The sequence below is a fragment of the Bombina bombina genome, chromosome 3 (genome assembly GCF_027579735.1).
Source record: "Bombina bombina isolate aBomBom1 chromosome 3, aBomBom1.pri, whole genome shotgun sequence".
Classification (NCBI taxonomy): Eukaryota; Metazoa; Chordata; class Amphibia; order Anura; family Bombinatoridae; genus Bombina; species Bombina bombina.
The window spans coordinates 380,809,991-380,829,390 of record NC_069501.1 but is presented as its reverse complement, the minus strand read 5'-3'; the positions used below and the strand labels follow the sequence as shown (position 1 = coordinate 380,829,390).

Here is a 19,400-nt window from a genome sequence, read left to right as displayed (position 1 = left end):
TATCTATCTATCTATCTATCTATCTATCTATCTATCTATCTATCTATCTATCTATCTATCTATCTATCTATCTATCTATCTATCATCTATCTATATCTATCTATCTATCTATCTATCTATCTATCTATCTATCTATCTATCTATCTATCTATCTATCTATGTATCTATTTTATATTTTAAAGAGGGCACTATTACATAGTGCAGGTTTCTATATTTCACATTCATTTTTATTTATCTCTGTAACATTATATATAAAGTTGTATCTCTACTAATGAGAAACTACTACACAAACACGTATTACTTTACAGTATGTTTATGTAGCATCTCTGTTTTAGCTTCAGTATCACAACAGACCCATACATTTTTATTGAGAGGTTTATGCAGGTTTGCAATACTTCTTACTTATATAACCTGCCCGTTAGGAGATACTGACCTCAGAATCTATAGCATATATCATATTGTTACTAGTGTTTTAACATAGTACTCTTAACTGTGACCTCCTCCCCCTACCATTATATTGCCACCCAGGCAGCTATTTGCCCTATTTTTAACCCAGCCCACCTCTCTTAACCCTGTGCACAACTCAGTCCCCACTGCAATACCCCTTTACCACCCAATGCACCATTTATATGAACCCCAAATGGTATCTCTCATCTAAAATAACACCCCCACATTTTAACCCCCACCATATACTATAGAGGCGTGCTTTAGACTGCACTACCAAGCCTTGAGTTACTGCTATACATGAAACCCACCCAAAATTTAACCCCCTAAAAAGTCCACCATTGATACTATATCCAGAAGTAAAGATCAGCTTCCCATTAATGATCCCCAAGCTCGAATATCACCCAACAATACCTAATAATGCCCAAAATCTAAGCCAATCATATTAAAAAAACATGAACTTCAGTGGAAAAAAAATAAAATAAATATTACTAGCCTTTAAAAATGCCTTTACCTAAAGTCCAACTGAAAAATCTTCTTTCTTCAGCCACTAACAACTCCTGCTTCCTTGGTCCCTCTCTGCAGCCTGGGCCTCTTTAGAGTTCCACTTATGTATAAGGAAAAAAGTTATATTGGTTAAACATGTTAATTCCTATTAAAAAATCGGATATAATAGTTTTAGTTTTCATTTGCTTGGAATATCGGGCTATTGTGATCTTATTTATGTTTTTGTGCATCCTGGTGTGGACGTAATATTATGTATGTTTCTTGGGGAGGAGATGGCACAGGAGAATGTGCATTAGCAGAGCATTGCCTTCAACAAAATTCAATCTCACTTTCCAATTTACTATAACACCTTGGGCGAGATTACATAGGCCGTGCAGGCTTCAGTATAACTGCTGAAATCCGCGCCGCCCGTAATTTCACCTCACACATCGGGGTATCACATATACGGCCCCAGCAGTTCATAAAGTGCAGAAAGTCAGATAAACTAGCGATGTCCAGAAAGGAGCATATAAACAAAATTCTGGAGTCGCCTTACGACACTTTAGAAACTGCCAGTGCCTAAGAAAATAAAAAAAATGTCAAATCTCCCGTAACAGTCTAACCTGCCTCCCAAAAATAAACCCGATGCGTAAAACCCCTATATCCGCCATCAAACCCACATCGGAACTTATAATAAATCCACCAACCCCAACATTTCAAACTACCTAATAAATGTATTAACCATTCACCCACATCACAATCCTCAGTGTGCGGCCTTGATCATACGAAGAGGATCTCCACGCTCCATGACTCTACGGTCGCCGGTCTTTAGTTCCGCAGTCACCGGTCTTCAGTTCCGCCCTCCGCTCTGCACCGGCTTGTTCCTGGAAGAAGATAGAAGATATTGCCGCTTGGAAGAAGACTTCAGGAACCGAGAGTACCTATCTGAGGGCTAGACTTTTTTTTAATTTTTTGGGGTTTTGTTTTTTTAGATTAGGGTTTTAATTGTCCTTTGAAAAAGAGCTGAATGCCCTTTTAAGGGCAATGCCCACACAAATGCCCCTTTAGGGGCAATGGATAGTTTAGGATTTTTAGTGTTATTTTTTTTTATTTTGGGTGTTTGGTGGCTGAGGGGTTTTACTGTTAGAGGGGGACTTATTATTTTTTAAGGTAAAAGAGCTATTTAATTTAGGGCAATGGCCTACAAAAGGCCCTTTTAAGGACTATTGGTAGTTTATCATTAGATTAGGGGGTGTTTTTATTTTGGGGGGCTTTTTTATTTTCATAGAGATTAGGTTTAATTTTGGTTTAAAATTTGGTTTATTATTTTATGTAATGTTAGAATTTTTATTTAAATTTTTTGTAATTTACGGCTAGATTACGAGTTTTGCGTTATGGGTGAAAAAGCAGCGTTATGGCTCATTTTCACTACTGCTGGTATTACGAGTCTTGCAGGTATATCTGTACCGCACACTTTTTTAGCCGTAACGCAACGTAACTACCGCAGCTTTCAAAAATTCCTTTTTCAATGGGAATTCCATAGCGCCGATATTACGAGTTTGCCTTTCCAGCCAAAAAGTGAGTGGTACAGCCCATAGCAACAAGATCCATAACTTAAACTGAAAGTCCGTAGTTATGAGTTTTGCGCTACAAAGCTGTAACATAAAACTCATAACTAAAGTGCTACAAAGTACACTAACACCCATAAACTACCTATTAACCCCTAAACCGAGGCCCTCCCACATCGCAAACACTAAAATAAAATTATTAACCCCTAATCTGCCGCTCTGGACATTGCCGCCACTATAAAAAATATATTAACCCCTAAACCGCCATACTCCCGCATCGCAAACACTAGTTAAATATTATTAACCCCTAATCTGCTGTCCCTAACATCGCCGCAACCTACATTACTATTCTTAACCCCTAATCTGCTGCCCCCAAAATCGCTGCCACTATACTAAAGTTATTAACCCCTAAACCTAACCCTAAGTCTAACCCTAACACCCCTAACTTTAATATAATTAAAGTAAATCTAAATAAAACCTACTATTAATAACTAAATAATTCCTTTTTTAAAATTAAATACTTACCTAAAATAAACCCTAAGCTAGCTACAATATAACTAATAGTTACATTGTAGCTAGCTTAGGTTTTATTTTTATTTCACAGCTAAGTTTGTATTTATTTTAACTAGGTAGAATAGTTAGTAAATAGTTATTAACTATTTACTAGCTACCTAGTTAAAATAAATACAAATTCACCTGTAAAATAAAACCTAACCTGTCTTACACTAACACCTAACCTTACACTACAATTAAATAAATTACATTAATTAAATACAATTAACTAAATTACAAAAAAACAAACACTAAATTACACAAAATAAAAAAGAAATGATCAAATATTTAAACTAATTACACCTTATCTAATAGCCCTATCAAAATAAAAAAGCCCCCCCCCCCAAAAATAAAAAAATCCCTAGCCTAAACTAAACTACCAATAGCCCTAAAAAGGGCCTTTTGTGGGGCATTGCCCCAAAGAAATCAGCTCTTTTACCTGTAAAAAAAAATACAAACAACCCCCAACAGTAAAAACCACCACCCACACAACCAAACCCTCCAAATAAAAACCTAACCTAAGCTCCCCATTGCCCTTTTAAGGGCATTTGGATGGGCATTGCCCTTAAAAGGGCATTTAGCTCTTTTTCAGCCCAAACCCTAAGCTATAAATAAAACCCACCCAATAAACCCTTAAAAAAACCTAATACTAATCCCTGAAGATCCAATTACAGTTTTTGAAGACCTAACATCCATCCTCAATGAAGCGGCAGAAGTCCTAAACGAAGCCAGCAGAAGTCTTCATCCAAGTGGGCTGAATTTTTCATCCAAGCCGGCAAAAGTCTTCATCCAGATGGCATCTTCATCCATCCGGCATGGAGCAGCTCCATCTTCAAGACATCCGGCGCGGAGCATCCTCTTCTCTTGACAGCTCTTCTCGAATGAAGGTTCCTTTAAGTGAATTCATCCAAGATGGCGTCCCTTGAATTCCGATTTGCTGATAGAATTCTATCAGCCAATCAGAATTAAAGGTGAGAAAATCCTATTGGCTGATGCAATCAGTCAATAAGATTGAGCTTCAATCCTATTGGCTTATCCAATCAGCCAATAGGATTGAGCTCACATTCTATTGGCTGTTCCATGATGAAGATAGAAGATGCCATCTGGATGAAGACTTTGGCCCACTTGGATGAAGACTTCTGCCGGCTTTGCGGTTCTATGTTAGTTTATATGCAGCGTTGTATATGTGATACCAAAACAGCGTAAAAACCGGCATCACTGGCTTTTGCGGGTGACACCGCATATGTAATCTTGCCCCTTGCCCCTAGGTTACAAGCACTTGCAATAAAATATTACCCTGATTTGGAGATTGAATTATAATGCTTTTCGCAATCAGACTTTTTTTTTTTTTCAACATAAATATAAAAGTTTTGCCAATAAAAGGATATAGAATATTGTTTATGAATATGAAGGAGGATGATTAAAAATAGTTTATATTTTTTCAATAAACCTTTTTTTTTTTTTTGCTGAATTAAAGGGATACTAAACCCAAATTTTTTCTTGAAAATAACAATTCAGATAGAGCATGCAATTTTAAGCAAGTTTCTAATACTCCAAATTATTTACTGCTATTATCAATTTTTCTTTGTTCTCTTGCTATCTTTATTTGAAACGCAGGAATGTAAAGCTTAGGGGCCAGACCATTTTTGGTTCAGAACCTGCTTTACGCGTTCTTATTGGTGGCTAAATGTAGCCACCAATAAGCTAAGCTTTCCAGGGTGCTGAACTTAAAATCGTCCGGTTCCTAAGTTTTGATAATAAGAGTAAATTAGAAACTTGTTTAAAATTGCATGCTCTATCTTAATCATGAAATACAACATTTGGGTTTAGTATCCCTTTAACCTGCATTTTCTGACCTTTGATGGCTAGCTATGCTTAACCAATAGAATTATTGGGAGACATCTATGTTAGCGAGTAAGCTTTGCTAAAGCTCTTGTTTATAAATATGTATTTTCTTTTATTATCCAGCTTAAACCGTTTTTATTTTATAACACTGTTAATGCTGTTTTTTCATATATAGAACATATTTTATTTGCTATATGTATCTTTCAGAACATGTTTAGCAAATGCTTTGCTTGGACTGAAATAATAAAATTGTGAAAATATGCAGAATGTAAATATATTTTTATGTCTTCATAAAAATAAATTGGAAGCCTATTTGACAATAACATGTTTAATGTTGTTTATTTTTATACCTTTTTATATTCGTAGTTATCAGCTTCAGCACATAAGTGGTTTGTCCTAATTTTAGCAACTGGTAACCTCACTGATGATTGTATCGTTTTTATAAGTACAACCAGGTTCTGTTCATATTCTGCATGATTTTATGAAATTTGGAATTGGCAACAGAACGAGACGTTATGATCTTGCTGGCCATTATCAACTCCAACAGAAACATATGTGTGATATCAGATCATTTCCTCTGGCTTTGTACTAGAGAGAATGTGAGGTTGGAAACACTTGCCATCACAAAATCAAGTAAACATGGAATCTAATTCCTGCTACAAGTGGATTATGTCTCATTGTTAAATAAGGAATTTGTGACACATCAGATTATAAAACCACACATCCATTAATACCTTGGCATCAAGTCTCTGATTTTTTCTTGAATATGATTTGTGTTTTTATAAATTCAATTTTGTTGTAATTTCCCTTATTTTTTTGTAACCAACACTAATAAGCTACTTGATTTTCGTCATCTGAACAGCTGTCTGTATACTTGTCTTTCATTCCGAAGAGTTAATCCCAGTCTATAAAAATGATACTATATTGCAGTCAACTTTTTATTACCATATGTACAGTTTACTGATAAGAAATACAGCCTTATATTTAACATTTTTTTTCTTGCTATAAGTTGTTTAATTATACATAATAAAATATGCAAAAGACAAGTTACAAAAATGAATTACAAAGTTACCCTCATTTTACTACACTTGTTTAGTTCTGACACCAGATATATTAGAACAGAGTTGCACTTCTGTTCTAAAATGTCTAGTGCCTGGACTTAAAGGGACAGTCTACCATAGAATTGTTATTATTTTAAAAGATAGATAATCCCTTTATTACCCATTCCCCAGTTTTGCATAACCAACACAGTTATATTAATATACTTTTTACCTCTGTGATTACCTTGTATCTAGGAACCTTCTTCCAGCCCCCTGATCACATGACTGTGACTGTTTATTATCTATTGTCTTGCATTTAGCATTGTTTTGTGCTAAATCTTAAATAACCCTCTGAGTCTGAACACAGTTTTATCTATATGGCCCACGTGTACTTTCTGTCTCTTTGTGTTGAAAAGAGATTTAAAAAGCATGTGATAAGAGGCAGCCCTCAAAGACTTAGAAATTAGCATATGAGCCTACCTATGTTTAGTTTAAACTAAGAATACCAAGAGAAAAAAGCAAATTTGATGATAAAAGTAAATTGGAAAGTTGATTAAAATTACATGTCTTATCTGAATAATGAAGGTTTAATTTATACTAGACTGTCCCTTTAAAGGGACATGAAACAAGTTGAAAGTAAACACATTTGCTTGAGCGTAATAACAGTTTGCACTTGTCGGGTTAGCGTGACTCATGTAAAGGGTAGTGAGTTTTAAAAAGTTGCATGAAACACAACATAAATACATTTAAAAGTACAATTACACTCATATAAACAGTATCTGATAAAAAATATTTTTTAAAAATTAGAAAAAAGTTACAAGATATATGGTGTATGGTGTTATATATATATATACATGTTTAAATATGTGTATGTATATAAATATATACTGTATATGCATATGGATGTGTGAGATGTATCTATCTAATATGTATATATATATATATATATATATATATATATATATACACAGCCCTTTGCAGTAAAATACATGAAAATATGAACATATTCATATATAATGTTTTTAACTGTGCATATATGTATATACATTCCAATGTTGTTTCATATGAAATATAAAAATAATGTAAAAAATTAATAATAATAATTATATAGTTTCTAAAAAATTCTAAAAAAATACATATGATTTGAAATATTTTTTAGAACCTCTTTAATAATGTTATTAATAATTTTTATGAATATTTTTTGCATTATTTTTATATTTAAATAGCTACATAACACGAAGTAAGATAACTGTCTTCGATTCGCATATTGTACATTCCAATATTCTTCACATAAAAATAAATATAATATTTATATTTCTATATATATTTCTGTATATATCTATATATTTTTAAATAATTTGTATTTATACATATATACAGGTATAGGTATATAAACAGATTAAACAGATGTGTGTGTATACATATATATATCTATATCTATATCTATATATATATATATATATATATATATATATATATATATATATATATATATATATATATTAAAGCAGGAAATTGCACTCCCAATTACCAAAGTCCTATGTCCTGGGTGCAGCAAACAAATGAATAGAAATACAGGACAAGGACACTGATTAAAGTGATTTTTGATAAGTCCCTTGGAGTGCGCTCGTCCTGTATATATATATATATATATATATATATATATATATATATATATACATACAGTTGTGCTCATAAGTTTACATACCATGGCAGAATTTATTTACCCAAATGACCCTGATCAAAAGTTTACATACCCTGGTGATTTTGGCCTGATAACATGCACACAAGTTGACACAAACGGGATTTGAATGGCTATTAAAGGTAACCATCCTCACCTGTGATCTGTTTGCTTGTAATTAGTGTGTGTGTATGAAAGGTCAATGAGTTTCTGGACTCCTGACAGACCCTTGCATCTTTCATCAATTGCTGCACTGACGTTTCTGGATTCTGAGTCATAGGGAAAGCAAAAGAATTGTCAAAGGATCTGTGGGAAAAAGGTAGTTGAACTGTATAAAACAGGAAAGGGATATAAAAAGATATCCAAGGAATTGAGAATGCAGATCAGCAGTGTTCAAACTCTAATCAAGAAGTGGAAAATTAAGTGTTCTGTTTGATAACATACTGCATTCATCTTGCCATCAATTCTGTCCAAATTTCCTGAATATCATAGTTATAGAAGCAGCTATTGCGACAAAGCACGTAAATCTGCACTGGTATTACAGGTGCGGTGCAATGCAAACGCTACCTCACTTTCGCATTGCCATGGGCTCAAATGGGAGACTCGTTTTGATACTGGCAGCAACAGCAAACCACCTAGCGCAGCGCAGGTGGCAAATCACGCAGAGTTGGGCAGCAAAAATAAATATGTGTATGCTTATATACATATATATTTATGTGTTTTATGTGTATATCCACATATTAACACATAAATATATATGTATATAAGCATACACATATATATTTACAGGGCACACACAGTCCCCCATAGATGCAATGTAAAGGCACTTTAGGTGCCGTTTTTTTCCAAAAAATAATTTTTTTGTAATAAAAATGCAAATTTTTGGGGCAATAGGGGAAACTTTTTTTTTTTTACTAGCGAGCTAGCGCTCACATTAACCGGCCACTTGTAATGGCTGGTTATTTAACGTTCCCCCGTAAACTGGCAAATTTACCCCTTTACATGTTAAGATAGCACCTTACTTGTAATCTAGCTCTGTATGTTTTGACCAAACAGAAAGGCAGATTTCTGAAAAAATCTACTCAGACGGTTGCATGCTTTGCCTGATGATAAGAATTTAAACATTGTTAAATACAGCCTTTCTAATCTCTTAGTAGACAGTGAGAGGAGAGGGCATGGTTAATACTTTAATTTATATAAATAAAGAAAATACAGACCTCATGTATATTAAATTAGTTGAGAATAATTCTTACCTAGCATTTTCCAGGCTCAGAGAAATTTCTGATATGGCACCTGATGCCCCTGTTTCCATGCGAGCCTTCAGGCACGCCGGAAACAACAGTTATGAAGCAGCGTTCTTAAAACCACTGCTCCATAACTGGTCTGCTGCCTCTCAGGCTGTGGTCTGCAATCCGCCCGATCCTATATGGAACAGTTCCCGGCGAACATAGCTTGTTCGCGTTCGAAAAGGCAGGCGAACATATGCGATGTTTGATCCACCCCCTATTCGTCATCATTGCCTAAACTTTGACCCTGTATCTCAGAGTCAGCAGGCACATTCCAGCCAATCAGCAGCAGATCCTCCCTCCCAGAACCTTACACCTCATGGACAGCAGCCATTTTAGATTAATTCGGAAGCTGCATTGCTAGTGAGAGGAGGGACAGTGTAGCTGCTGCTAATTTAATAGGGAAATCGATAGCTAGGCTAGTGTATTTAGTGTCCACTACAGTCCTGAAGGAGTCATCTGATCTCTGCTGTAAGGACAGCACCCCAAAAAGCCCTTTTTAGGGCTACATCAGTCGTTTTTTTTTCTCTTTGTAATCTAATAGCAGTTGCCTGCCTGCCTGCCACTGCCAGCCTGTGTGTCAGACTCACAGCATATACTGTGCCTACTTGCTTAGTGCCACCACTCATATCTGGTGTAACAGTAGTGTAAATTTAAAAAAAAAAACTTTTACATCAGTTTGCTAGTGTCATCTAATAGCAGTTGCCTGCCTGCCACTGCCAGCCTGCGTGTCAGGCTCACAGCATATACTGTGCCTACTTGCTCAGTGCCACCACTCATATCTGGTGTAACATCAGTGTAAATTTAAAAAAAAAAAAAACTTTTACATCAGTCTGCTAGTGTAATCTAATTTCAGTTGCCAGGCCAGCGTGCCACTGCCAGCCTGTGTGTCAGGCTCACAGCATATACTGTGCCTACTTGCTCAGTGCCACCACCAGTCATATCTGGTGTAACAGTAGTGTAAATTTTTAAAAAAAACCTTTTACATCAGTTTGCTAGTGTAATCTAATAGCAGTTGCCTGCCTGCCTGCCTGCCACTGCCAGCCTGTGTGTCAGACTCACAGCATACACTGTGCCTACTTGCTCAGTGCCACCACTCATATCTGGTGTAACATTAGTGTAAATTTAAAAAAAAAACTTTTACATCAATCTGCTAGTGTAATCTAATTTCAATTGCCAGGCCAGCCTGCCACTGCCAGCCTGTGTGTCAGGCTCACAGCATATACTGTGCCTACTTGCTCAGTGCCACCACCAGTCATATCTGGTGTAACATTAGTGTAAATTTAAAAAAACAACAACTTTTACATCAGTCTGCTAGTGTAATCTAATTTCAGTTGCCAGACCAGCCTGCCACTGCCAGCCTGTGTGTCAGGCTCACAGCATATACTGTGCCTACTTGCTCAGTGCCACCACCAGTCATATCTGGTGTAAGAGTAGTGTATATTTAAAAAAAAAAACTTTGACATCAGTTTGCTAGTGTAATCTAATAGCAGTTGCAATTTAGGAATTTTAGGTGATTTATGCCCTTTATGGATTAAAAACAGACTCTGCATCAACTATGTAATTTTCCATGGGAGTTTTGCCATGGATCCCCCTCTGGCATGCCACAGTCCAGGTGTTAGACCCCTTGAAACAACTTTTCCATCACTTTTGTGGCCAGAAAAAGTCCCTGTGAGTTTTAAAATTCGCCTGCCTATTGAAGTCAATGGCTGTTCGCCCAGTTTGCCCGTTCGTGAACTTTTGTGGAAGTTCGCGTTCTCTGTTTGCGAACGCAAAATTTTAGGCTTGCAACATCACTAATGGCGACAGCTTATGCTGTCGGCATTCAGCGATGTCTGTCAGACATGATATGCTACAGCCTATCATGTCGGACAGACGATAAATCGGCCCCATCTCTGCGGAGTTTAATCTTGTTTTTTTTATTATTGTTAGTAAGAAGGCATCTTAATTGTGAATAACATCACATTTTAGGGAAAATAACAAACATATTTTTACCTCATCCAGTCTTGTACATTCTGCGTTACAAAACAAAGCAAGCAACAGCCTATAATATAAGTGATGTAATTTAGCAGTGCCATTTCAGCTGTTTTACTTTGCGTGTAGCAATTTTGGCTACTTAGTAAGCCAATCAGAAGGTGAAATGGAGAATTCATATTCTCTTCTTAATCAGTCAAAAGTTTTAAGTTATCATCTGGAATAAAAGGGGAAACCTTATATTTAGGTTTCTGAAACAAATGCTCCTTAAAAGAGATCATCATTCTAACTTAAGTTATGACCAAATGATAAACTACCCCTGAAATATAATGACTTTATAGTGGTACCACTATATGAAACAATATGAGCATTCTCATTATAGTTTTTGCTTTGACATTGAAATAGACCTTTACTGAGGTCTACCAAGTATGTAGCTGTTAATGTCTTGGTTCAATAGATTTTTAATACAAACTTCTTATCTCAACAGTAAAAAGCACCATCAAGACTGCACATTGTACAGATGGTATGCTGGGCCTCAACTCAGCTCAGCGTTTGGACGCAATAAAGGACCCTGGAACAGAAAAGCTTTCCATTCTGTGCACCCAAAGGTATGTGAATCTTCTGTGATTGTTTTTATCTTCAGTTCTTTTTGTTACTAGTGGGCAGAGATAATTTATTCTTGGATCCACCTTTAATTAAGTGTTAAATTAATTTTTTCTACATAGTTAGGTGTCTCAAAGTGCTTCATTTAAAGACAAAATAAAGTTTGACTTAAGGGACAGTCTACTTTTGTTCAAAAGGATAGATAATGCCTTTACTACCCATTCCCCAGCTTTGCACAAATAACATTGTTATATTAATATACTTTATAACCTTTAAACCTTTAATATCTGCCTTTTTCTAAGCCACTTCTTATCTCAGTACATTTATTAGCTTTTGACAGCCAGACAATGCTAGCACATGTTTGCTATGGAGTTATGCAGGAACCAGCACTAATTGGCTAAAATGCAAGTTTGTAAAAAACACTGAGATAAGGGGCAGTGTGCAGAGGCTTAGCTACAAGGTAATCACAAAGGTAAAAAAAATATTAATATAGCCTTGTTATAGGGATTATCTAACTTTTTAAACAATAACATTTTTCAAGTAGACTGTCCCTTTAACCCTTCGAGTCCTAACAATAGGCCCGTCGCTAGCACTCACCAACCTTGAGGGCAATCTGGAGGCTCACACTGACTCCCACCCTGGCAATATGGCCTGTATAGGGGCTTCCCGTTTTGCGTGGTGACTTCACGCGCAATTACGTGGTAACGTCACTACGCAAATTTATTTAAAAATTACAATGTACAAAATAGGAAAATGGGGGCATTCTGCTTAGAAGCCTGTATCTCAGGCATCTAAGCAGCTACAGCCCCCCAAGACCCACCGGGTAGTCGCCTAACCTTTTCAAAGGTATAATAAAAATAAAAAAAAGTAATGTATATGTATAATGTAATGTATAATGCATATATGTATATATATTTAAACAAAACAAAAAAAAGTTCTAATCCAGTTTAGCACCCAGGTGGGAAATGGCATAGCACTCAAAGGGTTAAGCCCTCCAACCTAATATTTAAACTGTAAAATTTCACATTGTATGGTTATTTTCTAGCAATCGGTGCACCCATGAGGGAACTCACAAACCTCAACTATAAACATACTGTATATAAATATATAACATTAAAAATATTACTACTAGTAATACTACTACTACTAATAATAATACATTACTCATTATACATTGAACAATATTTCTTATGTATAAATTTCAGTTTTTCTAAATTCAAATCACCATTACATTTTGTGACAATAAACTCTAGGAAATGTACATGAGGTTTGTTTTGCTGCCTGCACAGTTCTACATTTCCTTTCAACATTTTTGTCCAATGACATTTTACTTCATTCAAATAAAATTTCACATTTTTTCAACACACGTCATATCCAAATATTTAAAAAATGCACCTAGTATTTAAAGGACATTCTACCCTAATTTAAAATAATGTTGTTTAGCTTCAGTATTATGTTGTTTGTTTTTTTACCAAGCTTCGCACTTGTGCTCCCCATACAAGTGACACTCAGATGGTTACTCATTAAGCTGATGCACCAAGAGCTGAGTTATGGTGTACAAAAGATGCCAGCAGTAATTTGATTTAATATCAGTTAAATACCACTTCACTTGTAATCTGGTGCTAAATGAATTCTAGATGGAATGCATTCAAAGGAGAGATTGATGACAATAATATATAGATGACTAAAATTATATTAGTTTAAAAAAAAATTAATAGCATGAAATGCGTGCTACAAGTTGTTGGTTTAAAGGTTTAACCAATGCATTTTTAACTCAACAGATGCTCATAGCGCACCCTATACTTTCAATGGGATGTGGCAGTACCATTCTCATGGTGCTAGTATTAAAAATTGTCAGCAAAATGTTGTGCTTGTGCTCAATTTAAAATATTGATTTTGCAATTAACCCTTTTGAAAAACTGACATTAACACTTGCTATTATGCATTAAACCACATTAAAATGCTACATAAATAAAAACATGGTTAGATAAGGCATAATGAATGTGAAATAAATGGTTAAAGAATTGTTATCTTGGCCACTCTATTTGATTCTTATATATATTTATAATAGCTATTATTTATTAGCTGCTGATTGGTCAATGGTTAGTCCCTGTGTACTTTGTCAGTCCCCTTGAATGGGGAGCATTTTGCTGTATAAGCAATACCATTATCAATACCATTATATCATTAGTATGTAAATGAATATTCAGCTATATTAATTCTAATAGTTTGCTTCTCTGTATAGATTAAAACTGTATTGTTTTCCCAAAACAGATATATACTCATAAATGTGAGAGGTGAATATATAGGGGCCATTTTAACAAGGGCCGAATTTATCGATGTGCGGCGGACATGATCTGCTACAGTGGATCATGTCCGCTCGCACATTGTTAAATCAACCCCATGGACTATCCTCATTTATTCAGTTATATATAATTTTGCTGATTTAAATTGTAGTTATTAATTATCAAACTGGTAGATCATATTCCTGCTAGCTTACATTAAACAAACATTTGTAAAATAACAATTACATTATTTATTTGCTACAATTTTTGAGGCTTACCTAGTTAATCATAGCATATTAATATTAATAATAATAATAATAATAATAAAAAAAAATCTCAATTTAAAGGGACAGTCTACACCAGAATATTTATTGTTTTAAAATATAGATAATCCCTTTATTACCCAATCCGTAGTTTTGCATAACCAACACTGTTATATTAATACACTTTTTACCTCTGTGATTACCTTGTACTTAAGCCTCTGCAAACTGCCCCCTTATTTCAGTTCTTTTGACAGACTTGCACTTTAGCTAATCAGTGCTGACTCCTAGGTAGCTCCATGTGCGTGAGCACAGTGTTATCTATATGACACACATGAACTAACACCCTCTAGTGGTGAAAAACTGTCAAAATGCATTCATATTAAAGGTGGCATTAAAGGTGGCATTCAAGGTCTAAGAAAGTTGCATGTGAACCTTCTAAGTTTATCTTTCAACCAAGAATTCCAAGAGAACAAAGTAAAATTGGTGGTAAAAGTAAATTGGAAAGTTTTTTAATATTACATGCCCTGTCTGAATCATGAAAGTTTATTTTGGACTAGACTGTCCCTTTAATGGCACACAATAAACTTCAGAACAACGAAAGACTATACTGGCCTCAGTGGGATTATAACCTATAACTTTTAGGTTAGATCGTATAAGCCAATTAAAGATATAACCCATGTTAGCAGGTCACATTTATTTATTAAAACATTTTTTGTACTGTGCAAAATATTACAGTAACAACATGAAACTATTTTGATGGTAGCAAAAGACAATAGAAAATGGATAAGAAAGACAAGAACTAAATTATCCACACGTAAAATCCTGGTTTGGCTCAGTAATACATAAAAAGATGTACAAATGTCACCATTTTAATAATTTTCTTAAAGAAGGTTAAATATGTGTTTAAATCTTAAGTGAGTTTAAAATAAAATATAAAAATAAAATGTTTTAATAGCTAGTATTTGTTAGGCTAACTCTTGTGAGACCTGTTCTGTATTACAGAGCAGCAAATCGTAGACATTTCTAGCGTTGAAACAAGTTCACGGAATGTTTGATGTGGCAAATAAAACCAGCCGTACTCAGGTTCTCTGGCTTTGATAATAGTTTCCTCATGAAAAGTAGGTCACTTGTTAAAGTAAGGGGAAAATGCTCCCAGCCATCTGAAATGTATTATCTTGGCCAAAGAGGTTACATGCTAATATAAGAACTGGCAGTTCAAATATTGCCATGTTAAAACAAACATCTATGTTTATTGTTCCTTTCAGTCTTAAAGATGCATTTCTATCGAAGGTTTACTGAGGAAAAATTCCAAGGTTTTTGAATTGAAGAGAGGGTATTATTTTCTTCTTGAGGAAAAATTCTGAGGTTATCAAATTAAAGGGAGAGGATATTTTCTGTTCTTGGTTATCTGTAGAAGATGATGGGCAGACTAAGACTTATTTGCTTTTCTAAACTTATTGCACAGATGGCCACAAATGTTTTACTAGTAACACTAAAATGAACATTTTTTGTTTAAAGCATTCTTTCCATTTGAACTGTTTAAAAATATTTCCTGTCATAAAATAAAGAGCATGAATAATTTATATTATGGGGTCTGTAGAACATCAATCTCCTATTATTTTATGTGCACAATGTTTTTTTTTTATATATGATTTTTGTTTTGTTTATTATCTTAAAACCTGAAATTGATATTTGCATGTAAATCCTTACACTGCCATGTTTTCTCTAGTGTAGTACAAATAGGGCAAGATCACAAGTAGCGTGCATAAGCGATATTGTCTTTTTTTCTGCTTTTTGTGCACATCAGAAATAGAGATCACATTTAACGCATTTTAAAATTGTTCTGTAATGGAAACTGCACAAATGATGAATACATATTTGAATGATTTATATCCCACTGCTTAGTGCTTTCTATTACAACAATGATACTGTTTTATATCCCTATAAAGTACAAATTCCTTTTAATTATTCAATATATTGTAGAAACATGTTCAAATCTAGGTGCATATAATATTGTCTATAATGATTTTCAAGTAACTCTTCAATTTGTTTTTGCCTTTTAGGTGAATAGAGTAATGTCCATGTTGTACTACACTCTGATCATAGCATTTTTGATTGGCATACAAGCTGCGCCAAAGACCAAAGACCATGCTCCTGCAGGGTCTTCAACGAGACAACGCATTCCACATCATACACATAGGACTAAGTCCCTCCACCGTGCTCATGGGAAACTAGAGCCAAATGTATCTTCAAATTTTTACAACATCACAGTGGACCCTAAACTTTTCAGAAAAAGGAAATTTCGCTCGCCAAGGGTTTTGTTTAGCACCCAACCACCTCCATTGTCTGAGGACTTAAGAAACTTAGAATACTTAGATGATGAAGAGTCTCTTAATAAAACCATTCGAGCTAAGAGGACGGTGCATCCAGTTCTTCACCGTGGGGAGTATTCTGTTTGTGACAGTGTCAGCAAGTGGGTTGGGGAGAAAACCACTGCCGTCGACATCAAGGGCAAAGAGGTGACTGTTTTGGGGGAAGTTAACATAAACAATAGTGTTTTCAAACAGTACTTTTTTGAGACCAGTTGCAGGGATCAAAAGCCAGTATCTAGTGGTTGTCGTGGGATTGATGCAAAACATTGGAACTCATACTGTACCACCACACACACCTTTGTCAAAGCATTAACAATGGAAGGGAAGCAAGCGGCCTGGAGGTTTATACGGATTGATACAGCCTGTGTCTGTGTGCTCAGCAGGAAAGGTCGACCCTAAACACTCTTTCCTGGCACCCAAAACTTCTCCCCACCCCTACCTCAGCCTGTAAATTATTTTAAATTATATGGACTGCATGGTATATTTATAGTTTATACTGTAAAAAAGAGACTCATTATTTATTATTAAACTGTTTTCAAAACTCTTTGTTTGCATTAAGATCTGATTTTAAGACATTTTAGAAATGCTTAATAAACTTAAAAGTGCAATACTACTTCTACTACTACATCAAGTATTGTGATATGAAATATATAAAGACATTTAACAATCATTTATTTATACTTTTCTTTTTGTCTGACATTTCTCAATAATAAGATTTGTTTTAACCTTTGTCCACATTACAATGTAGTCATGTTGATGAAGAAAACAAAGATGAAAAATTATATTTATGCATTTTACAATTACAAAAACAAAACAGCTGGCAGAGTTTAAACAGCAGCAAAATGAGAAGTGGTCCCTTGTGATAAATAAAATTACATTTGTATCTACTTTTGGGGTCAAAAAATATATGGAATCAATGGGAACAATTGTGTTAAACCAATGAACTGGGCGCCACTGTGTTTTTGTATATCCCAACCCCTCACTTCTCTCCCATCGCTCCTCATTTGCACCACGTAGTGTTCACCTTCCCTGTAACTAAATAGCACACAAGTCCAGAAACATAACCCATAAAAAAAACTCTCATAAAAGGACATGACAGTTAAAATGTTATCTGTTCCATCTAAAAGAGAATGTTTCAAAATGTATTACAGTGCTTAGTTTTTTTTTTTTTTAAGTGAATCTTCCTAAACCAGAATACCACAAAGTTTAGTACACAGCATGGCTAGGCAGCAAAAAATGCAATCGTCTGATGTGTTTTGTGCCCCCTAGTGGAGCTTACATATAAACTACGCTTTAGTGAGCAGTCCCAGGACTCATTTGGACAGAATCATGTACCTCCTAGTAGTTTTTAAAACTTAGAAAGCATTTACTTTATAATTTTTTATCACATTTAACTATTGTTTTTTCCTATAAATGACAGAATAATTTTAATAACCATGTCCCTTTAATTATTGTTATGTTATCTAATCTGACTAAAATAAGTGTCACAGTGATCAAACTATTATTGTTTAGCATTAATACTCCATCACAAGAACACAGGAGGTAAGTAAATAAATGTTTTGTGTTTTAAGTAAAGATATTAAGTTCAACTGACTATTGAATACTGTATTGTGTTGGACCAAAATCCATTGGGCTTGCGTGATAGAGGCAATTACCAATGCTGGCCTCATGTGTGCTTATATTTATGGGAAGAACAATGGCATAAAGACATGGGGTCCGAATTATCAAGCTCCGAATGGAGCTTGATTACCCTGTTTCCGCGCAAGCCTTCAGGTTCGCCGGAAACAGTAGTTATGAAGCAGCGGTGTAAAGACCGCTGCTCCATAACTTATCTGCTGCCTCTGAGGCTGCAGTCTTCAATCCGCCCGATCCTATAGGATTGGGCTGATTGACATCCCCTGCTAGCGGCTGATTGGCTGCAAATCTGCAGGGGGCGGCATTGCACAAGCAGTTCACCAGAACTGCTTGTGCAATGATAAATGCCAACAGTGTATGCTGTCAGTATTTATCGATGTGCTGCGGACATGATTCGCTACATCGTATCATGTCTGTCCACACTTTAGTAAATTTTCCCCATGGAGTTGATCATAATCCTTTGGAAAAAATGTATCTAATGATTATCAACAGGAAAAATACCATTAAACTCCATGGGGACTTTTGTAAATAAGTCATTTGATTTGACTGTGATCAACTACATGGGGTAGTAATCAATTTTGTGATATTACTCACAGATCTCATAGAAACACAGAAAACAAACAAAACACCATAAAGGAAGTTTAAATCTGTAATAGTGGGATACATTGTTGTAATATGAAAGGGAAGGTTAGTTGAATCCATTATACTGGTATTTAACAGGTTGCAATGAAAGCTGTGGTCTAGGTTCATCTTGCAAATATAGGTAAGAACATTTACCAGGATTCTAGAGGTATTTGAATGACATTGGAAGATAGACAAAAATATTTTTCTCGTGTATTTTATACTAGTCAAAGCCACATATGGTGTAGGGTCAATAGCACAAAGAGCCAGAGTACTTTAAACCGTGGGAAGTGTTTGATTGATTTGAAACTCATAGATGTAGAAATGGTAAAGAACAGAGCTTACTACTGAAGGATGAGATAATTAAAAGTTAGAAATAAGTCCCAAGGGACTATATATTACCAACAGCTGGATACACAGTGGCTTGATAATAAAAGGGGAAAGAAGAATAAAAAGTGATGATTATATCAAGGTGTAGGAACAAGAACAATGGTATGCACAGCAGTCCCCATTCCAATCCATTAATGTTAGGTATACAAAGACAATGTAATGACGTCACAAGATCTGTAGATTCCTTGCATTATAATCTATTATAAATAAGGCTATTTAAATGTTCCTTAATTATGTCTGGATTGAATCCAGAACATCTGTTTTCTTAACTTTGGATTGAGTAGTTGCAAAATATATGAGCAACTGGCTGTTTGTTTTTATTTATTTTTATTTGGAGTGGTGGGACAAAAGTCGT

The 19,400-nt window shown here is 35.0% G+C and overlaps 1 protein-coding gene across 1 annotated transcript in view; it reads left to right on the top strand.

Moving 5' to 3' along the window:
* Window positions 1-17,069, top strand: part of NGF (nerve growth factor) — a 165,828-nt gene extending 148,759 nt beyond the window's left edge. Inside the window, exons 2-3 of the mRNA XM_053706534.1 lie at window positions 11,364-11,484; window positions 16,091-17,069. Coding sequence (XP_053562509.1) covers window positions 16,103-16,798 — 696 coding nt within the window. The 5' untranslated portion in view covers window positions 11,364-11,484; window positions 16,091-16,102 and the 3' untranslated portion in view covers window positions 16,799-17,069. The remainder of the gene's footprint in view (window positions 1-11,363; window positions 11,485-16,090) is intronic.
* Window positions 17,070-19,400: the final 2,331 nt, after the last annotated feature.